Consider the following 8,611-nt stretch of genomic DNA (forward strand, 5'->3'; position numbering starts at 1 on the left):
ATATATATAAAGAGCGACGTGTTAATCACAAAAAGAGCACAAAAAGTTGGGTAGGGAGGGGATCCCCCCCTAAAAATAACAAAACCATACAAAACGCACTCGTTAAGGATTCCCAAGCCCAAACAGAAAAGACATCAAAGTATACCCAACTCAGACATAAAATCAAAAATAAGGAATGAAAGGTAAACCCAAAACAGTAAGCATGAATATCCCGACCATGGTATACCCACAAAAGAAACAAAAACATAAAAGAAATGAGGCCAAGAAAATGAAGACGGTGGGATGGAAGGTTGAATAAGTGTAGTCGAGGAGTGCGAAGCCGCCCAGAGATATCCCGAGACGAGTTGTAAGATGGAAGCAAAAATAGCTTGAGCGCAGCGACGTCCTTCAACCTCGATCGAATGTAGTTTAAGCAAAATCTCGCGTCGACCCGATCAAGCAAAGAGGACACCTGCATATATAAGAAGAAATCATGAAGGAAGAAGTTGAAGCATATGAAGGTATAGCAAGGGAGGAAAAGACCAAACCAAAGAAGAAAGCATAATGAGATCCCCCCATGCCCAGCTAAACGAAACCAGAAAACAAAAATATTACCAAAACAACCCATCATAATGAGATAAACCAAAAGGATCCAAGCAAAAAATAGCTGCACCCAGAAAAAGTGGAGACCAAAATAAATACTAAAAATACGGTAATCGCAATCATGCAGAAGGATGGGCTCCCAACCGAGAAAGTATAGAAGGTTATCCAGTAAAAGTTTAGTCATGTATAACGATTTAAGGTACTTCATAGGAGAGAAAACACCTTCCAACAAAAGTTTCATGTAGGTCTTGAAGTTCCAACAAAGGCAAAAGCCAAAACTGTAACGCCCAAAAAATCCTGCCCGCAGGGCAAGTGCACCATAAAACATAGAACCCAATATTGTGAAAACCCCCAAAAACCCCCAAAACCCCCAAATAAAAGCCACCGCCGCAAGTACCAGCAAATAATACCAAAATAAAAACATTATCTCCTTATGAAAGGCAAATCCAAAGAGTCACCCTGTAACAGCAGCTTTAATTGGTGCGAAGGTGAAATATCGACAATAAGGTTACCCATAATCTTCCCCTGCCTGGCCAACCAATCCGCGGGAGAATTACTTTCCCGAAAATATAATAGTCTCAAACTATTATATATATATATATATATATTGAATAGTTTGAGACTATTATACGAGCCTGACTATCCCCAACACGCCTAACAATTCGAGTACTTCACCCTACACTCGAGAGGGAATCGAATCCCAGACCAAAGGGGACTTACAACTGACAAGCAGCTACCCGACCAACCAATTTGAGTACGCGACGCTCCTCAATGATTCAAGAGAATTGCCTAACAAAGCGTCAGTTTTTTATATAAACCAACATTTTTTGAAAAGAAATAGGAAGAATCCGACTGCTCAACTAATGAGAACCATAGAAAAATTCATATTTTCCTTTCCAGATAAAGATGAGCACTATTTACATACACTCTACAAAGATACAAAATTAATGATATAGACACTACCAAGAATACAAAAGAATCCTCTCTGGCACTATCCACTGAAAATAATTTACGTATACATACAGAAGGTGTTGAAATAAATAAAAAAACCAGAGGCGCTCGTAACTGTAATTCAATCAATGGTAGCAAGAGGAGGGCTCTTGCTTCTGGGCCCAACGATGGCCCTTCAGCTGTTCTCTTCCATATTGCCCAGTTGAATTTGGGCCTCCATTCATGTCCGACGACAAAGGACAAAATCTGAATTCCAGGGGAAAAAGATGCCACAAAAATTTTGCAGTTACGATATTCAAAACTCTAGCTTTGAACGCCACTGCTACAGCGTAAGGCTTGTTGAAGTAGAATTGCACATACAGTCGGGAATTGGGAAGGCTGTCACATCCTTCCCAACCTTATCACTCCGGAATTCAGGCTGCCCGAGGGATCCACGGTGCAATTCCTTCACAATCCGATTGAACTCAGTTTCTGAGAGTGAGTTATTCAGCAAGTAAGGCAGCATCTGCCGCTTGTTTGGGGTTATGAACTTCTTGTGCCCGGCAAAAGCCCTGTGCCCCTGAAACCAGAAACAAGCAGAAGGTTGGCAATCCTCAGAATTCAGGGCAGCACTAAAAATTATGCTAATAAACTTCAAAATCTGTTCTTTGATGAGAAAACCCACGATTTATTAGAGTGCAAGGGTTCTATATTGTGCTGTTAATAAAAATAGTCTTGTAACAGTTTACAAAACAAAAAGCACTCTTGTTATTTATTTGTTGTGGTCATGTTTTCACCTAGAATTATAATTAAAATAATCTAAGAAGATTTTTTTGCTGTCAAGATGAAGAAAGAAGTACCCGAATCATATGAGCCATATTTCCTCCATGGGAAGGCATGAAGACGTCGCTCTTCTCACAGACAATGTAATCAATCGCAGCAAGAAGAGAGGCCTTATTGGCGAATGGCTCCAATTCACCAGGAAGGGATAGTTTCTTCTTGTTGTACAAGTCTGGGAATTCTTTCCTGAGAGGCTCCAAAGCAGCCATCCCACCAAGCGGCTCTCCCCCAGCCCAGTATATCCTAGCATTTCTCGGAGCATCAAGTGCTTTGAGAAGCCTGAAAAACAAAGCCATCATTATGAGGAAAAAAAAAAAAAACTTAATTTGATGCTGAAATTTAAGTATTTGCCCATTAAATTGCAGCAATACCTTGTGACTTCAAAAGCATTTAGGGGGCACAGACCGGCCAACTTTCTTTCCTCATAGGACATGTTTGATCTCGCGGTGAGAAGCTCAGGCCTACGCTTTCTCTCCTCATGAATAATCTCGTTGAACTCATCACTCATTCCAGGAAGGCAGCCAGTACGCACCCAAACATCCATCTCCATTCGAAGATGGAGAGCAAGATAAGGACCCTTGCTTCTCATCCTCTCTGCTAGCTTGTTTCCAAGATCAAGAATCGGTGCAGCAAATCTCAAAGCTTGAAAAGCGACCTGCAATGAATTTAAATGAAGAAACTTTTTAGGATGCCATAGCCAACAAAAAAATTTGATATCTTGGAGATCCAAAAAGAGAATGCCACCACCTTGCAGCGTAGCTTCTGCAAATCAGAAGGGAGATCCTTTGAAAGCCTGGAATCCAATCCCCTTAAGAGCAAAACGCCGTCTCTGTTGAACTGAAGAGAGAGATAAAAACGAATGAATAAACAAGATTCATGGCAGAAAACGGACAATGGAATTTAAATAACATCTAAATAAAAGTGAAATATCCTAGAGATGCCAATTCCAATACAGCTAATAATCTAGTATTTGAATTATTGCTGCGCCTGCAATAATCTTTACTCTCATTGTCATTTGGTTGCAAGTTTTAGCCAAGATCTAGCCATCGGTTAAGCTAAATCTTGCCATATAACTTTTTAGCATATAATTTTTTTTTTTTTTTTTTAAATCCAGTTTTCTTCTCGTTTTAGGCTTGATCCCAGATTTAGTAAAAATTTGGGAAGTAAAATTTAAGAGATTCATACAAGTTGTACCCATTGTACCCAAAATATAGCATCTATTATGTCAAATAATTTTCAGAATTTAGGTGTTGTTTGCCAACGGATGATTTAGGGTATTAGGATTTAGTAAATCCGGATTTACAGGTTAAATCCGAAAATTTAATTTATTAAATCGTATGAATCTAATAGAACTGTTTGACAATTTCTGCAAGGATTTAAGAAGTTACGCCTATTGGAGACAGTCGAAAGCCTTGTGAAGTTAAATCCCAACCCCTGCGAAGTTAAATCCACCGATTCATGGGAAGGGGCCGTTTGATAGCACACTTTTAACATGATTTAGCCATGAATTTCACCTAAATCCAACCAAACACCAAAAAGAAGGAAAACCAAATCCAATTCTTAATTAAATCAAATTCTTTCCCTTTTCGTCTGTTTCTCCTCTCGTTCAGTCTCATGTGCGATTTAAATCTGGATTTATCAAATCCGGTTGTTAGGCCAATTACATGGAATTACTCCGGATTTGATAAATCCTATTAACATAAATTTGAAGCTACAGCCAAACACCGCCTTAGGCTTTATGGGATTTACAGCCGAAATCCGCGGAATCTGAATTTACGAAATCCGGGGATTTATTTTGTCCAAAAGGACAAAGCTTGCATAAATCCTGGGTCAGATCTCTTGCTAGACAGCCCTTTAATGCTGCAACAATTTAATAAATCTAAATTTATAAGATTTACTATATTCTGATCGAAGCCAAACAGCACTTAATGCTACATTCCATATTGGATTCAAATTATTTCAAATTATCAGCATCAAAATGCGAAGAATAAAGGAAAAAGAGAGCTCACCCGCCGAAGATACCTTGATCGAATCCATTGAGGAGAGACACGGAAGGGAGTTATCTTCTCCTCCGCTGGCCTCGTCATCAAATGGGTCGAAGGCAAAGAGAAGACAATCCTGACATCATTGGCGAGCACTTTCTTGAAATGATCCAGGTCAAAGATGTCAGAGAACTCACTGCCATGAATCAGAGTAGTAAAGAAACCATAAGACTCCTATCCATTCTATCCATATACTGAATGAACTCAAAGTAAGGAAAGGTAAATGTGTTAATCAAAGGATTCTTAGGGAAACTTAACAGAAATTAAATTGCCTTGGTTACCTTTCGTCGCCCCAGATTGCGTTAACTTGAAGAATCGGTACTACTAGGGCGGCCCCGAGAATGCGAGCGATGACGACGGCGTCAACGATCTGGTTTCGTTGTTGGTTTAGCCCGCCGGAGACCACTACCATCAGGTACTTCCGGCGGCGATCCTGGTGAAAAGCCTCACTCTCCCGCCTGTAATCTCTGCTGAACTCCAGGCAAGGTCGATATCCCAAACCCTCCGGCTGCCTCCAAAATTCCGCCTCATGTACCTCCTCCTTCCACTGCTCAACCGTCGCCGCCGCCAGCGACGACGCTTCTGCCTGATCGGACGGTTTCAACCACCCACGGTAGCCATAAGTGACGCAGGGGAGAGTAGAATAAGAGAGCAAGGGATTGTCGCGGAAGTCTGTACGGAGAAACCCAAGAAGAGAGATGATGAAGAGTAGAAAAAGGATTAGTGTTCTAGAATTTCTTGCGTAGGAGAATAGGCAGCACGCCGGCGGTGGCCGAGAGACCTTCTTCGGCGATAAGATCCCTTGGAAAGAAGAAGACGAAAGTGGGTCGATGAAATGCGAAGGTACCGCAATGTACGAGATCTGCTTCGTCTTTGATCTCGCCATTAGAAGAAAACGCGAGCTCATTCGCTCTCCTCGCTTGCAGGGAAGAAGCGAGAAAGAGTTTTCAATCTAATACGGGAAGTAGTGAATGCCAGCCGGGACATCAGCCGGCGTGGGAACGTTGAATGTCTTGGATGTAAATTCGCGTGAAGATTTAAAAAATCCCTACTTAAATATTTATGCTCTACAAATTTTTGAAATGACGGTGGAGGCCTCTTCAAACTTGGATTCCTCGTTGCCCGCGTTCATGAATAAAAAAGGTTTTATTTCAAAAATTTCTATGTTTATTAATGTTTAGGACAAATATAAAATATTTTTTATACAAAAAATTGATGACAATACTCTCATTATGTTGACGGTCGATTGAGCTTGATTAACTTTTGATCAGTGCGATTGACTCAGTCGGCTAGATTTTGCTGACAGGTTAATCTAATTTTACTGTCGACCATCGATTCCTAAATGAAGAGTTTTCGTCGATTGAACGAGATTTGACTATGAGTAGAGAATACATCACTGTAACCCGATAGATCACTGATTCATCAACTATTATATTGCCAATTCTTGGTCGTTGATGAGGAGCATTAATGACGTCCATGGGAGGGTTGGTGATTGTGATAAATTGGATTTTTTCCTCGGTTTAAATCTACTAGAAGGTAAATTGAGGTTTTTCGATCAGTCTTTTTTGTCGCAATAAGCTAAGATGTTTATCTGTCTTGCTTTAATGAGATTTGTTCAGATTCAAATCGAATGGTCTTTCTTTTTATTCTTCTTCTGACTCGGCCAGTCTTCAGCTTTGATTCAGATGACTACATCTAATCAGATAATTGGTGCTCCTGATATTTTATCATTGGACCCTTCTTTATCGTAACTCCTCCATTCTGCATTATTACATCACTTTAGGATCGGCGCTATTGCATTTTTGATTTAGCCATTAAGACCTCAGTGCATTTTAAACATTTTAATATAAACTTACAACAATGATTGATAATTATGTTAACTCGAATTTAATCCAACTCAAATATTAAGCTCGAATTGACCGAATCAGACCCAGAACTGTGGACAGCTTTAGTTCCGGCTGCACAAGAAGCTTCGTCGATCTGTTTTATGCGGCCAAACGCGGTGGTATGGTGAGCGCATTCTGGGGATAGTGCCACGATATTTGACTTTATAATAATTTACATTAATGATCTCAGTTCTCGTGATAGGTCCAGTTGGCAAACGAGACGACGGACCTAAAACTAAGCTGAATCGACGGTGGATCTTAATGGCGGATTCTCAGCCAGTTTTCTGATTGGTGGGCCAAATGACAACCTGGCTGGCCCGCTTTCCAAAAAGCTCTTAGCATAATATTACACGTCTTTTTCATTAAAAAATAATTCTTGCATTCTCTTGTTCGGCCGGTTTGTGTAGTCTCGATTTACACGTGGAAATTTGATTTTACTGGGAGCTTCAACTAGCTGGATCCAGGAGATGGTTGGTGGATTGTGGCCGTTTTGAGTCACGTTTATGCTTAGTCACAATTTAATAAGCCACTGAACTGCAAGAATTTCTTAAAAGTGAATGGTTATTTTGAAAATTAAAAAAAAAAACAAATAGTGTTTTTTATTCAACGTGTAGTTTTCTCCCTCTACGAAATTAAAATTATATATATATATTTTTTTTTTATTTTATTTTCCACAAGTTATTTCGTGCCATTCTAAACATGTGTCATGTCTAGAATCTTAAGCTATGAAGCACAAATATATTTGGAATTCTATTTATTTCTATTTGATATCATGTGAGAATATCATATTAAGAAAAAAGAGATCAAATTATTATAATCAAAATTTGAGTAGGATATCATTAAAATTTAAATATTTATTTTTGAAGGAGTGATTCATAAATAATTTATAGATTTGATGCATGTTAAAATATTCGTTGTGATTGAGTGATTATTTAACATATTAATGTTGCGCGAAAGTTCATCTCATATTAATTTTTTACATGAAAAACACAAAAAATAAAATTAAAAAAAATCATCTAGTGGTTATTTTTCCTTTGAGGAGAAAGAACTACGCAATTTTTTAATGTATAATGTTTGTTGCACAACAACGAGTAGTGATTGTAGTTGGGAGAAGTTAAAGGAACTTCAGTACCTCGCCTTTGAGGTGCGTCACTGGACATTGTTTAGGGCAACATGCAGCTCTATCAGGTGCTTCTTTATTGTGTAACGCACAACAAGATTTCACACACACATTGTCATTTCAAAAGGGTTTTATTGCAACGAGCAGGGGACAACAAATGATTGTCAATGGTGGCCGACGAGTGGTGGTTAACGGTGATCGACGACTACAGGAGACAGTGGGATTCGTTGGACCTTCGATGTAGAACAGTAGATCTTAGTTCTTTCTTCTCCAAGCTCCGACCTTATTCTAGTTCACGGTCTGTCCCCATTTATGAAGAGAGTATGACTCTATTTATAGAGACCAAGGGAGGCCTCACTGTAAATAAGAAAAGAATCATGTTTACTCCATCGAACAACTCATAGAGGACCTCTAGATCTGATAAGATTTTGTAGACATTTGAGTGCTTTAAGGATGTCATAATTCAGTGATATTGTGCTCGTTAGATTCGTCTCGTTAAGATGTTGTATTCCACTTAAACTTCTCAGATTTAGAATCAATTAGACTTTGCAATTGAGCAATAAAAGCTTTCAAAAATGTCTTAATAGCTCAATCTGGGCTTGATTTAACTCAGATTAGACCAATGTCGTCTGTGTGTTCATCTTGTCGAGCCAATTAGTTTGATTGCAAGTTTGCTTAAATCGGAATTCTAGATGCTTTTTAATTGAAGTTCGAACGTTTCTTAGTAAATAAGTGCTCTGAGATCCATGTTCATGGCCTTATTGATGACATATTAGTTGCCCCTATGTTTTTGTGTGAAACTAGTTTCTTCATCCAAAAATACTAGAATTTAGGATTTCTTATTTGTTCTTTCATTATTTTTCTATACTATACATACATACATACATACATAAAATAAAAGATTGTGTAGCTCGGATGGTATTGATCTGTCTCTCTCTTCCTGGTTGCCCTGTGTTCGAGCCTCCTTTCCATATATAAATTATATTTTTGTCAGTGAGCGGAGTGGGCCTAGATGTTGCCTAATGGACTGAGATCAAGCCGACAGTTGAGACTATGGTGAGGTACGCTACGGTTCATAACTATGAAAATGTTGCAAAATTTGAAGGAGTGGGATTGATTACGTTCAGTCTCCAAATAGAAGATTGTTTTATGTGGAGTCTAATTGCGTCAATCAATTGGTCACTCAAAGCCCTCAGTCTCATCGATCAAAG

At 39.0% G+C, this 8,611-nt stretch overlaps 1 protein-coding gene across 1 annotated transcript; it reads right to left on the minus strand.

The window, feature by feature from the left end:
* Window positions 1-1,749: 1,749 nt before the first annotated feature.
* Window positions 1,750-5,331, minus strand: LOC110033264 (uncharacterized protein At1g04910-like). Its single transcript, XM_020737188.1, has 6 exons — window positions 4,676-5,331; window positions 4,362-4,530; window positions 3,100-3,189; window positions 2,724-3,007; window positions 2,373-2,631; window positions 1,750-2,092 (listed from the first exon to the last, which is right to left on the minus strand). Exons 1-6 carry the CDS (start codon window positions 5,299-5,301, stop codon window positions 1,856-1,858), a joined length of 1,665 nt encoding a protein of 554 aa, XP_020592847.1. The 5' UTR covers window positions 5,302-5,331; the 3' UTR covers window positions 1,750-1,855.
* Between the last annotated feature and the right edge of the window lie 3,280 nt (window positions 5,332-8,611).

The sequence above is a fragment of the Phalaenopsis equestris genome, unplaced genomic scaffold (assembly GCF_001263595.1).
Source record: "Phalaenopsis equestris unplaced genomic scaffold, ASM126359v1 Scaffold001116, whole genome shotgun sequence".
Classification (NCBI taxonomy): domain Eukaryota; kingdom Viridiplantae; phylum Streptophyta; class Magnoliopsida; order Asparagales; family Orchidaceae; genus Phalaenopsis; species Phalaenopsis equestris.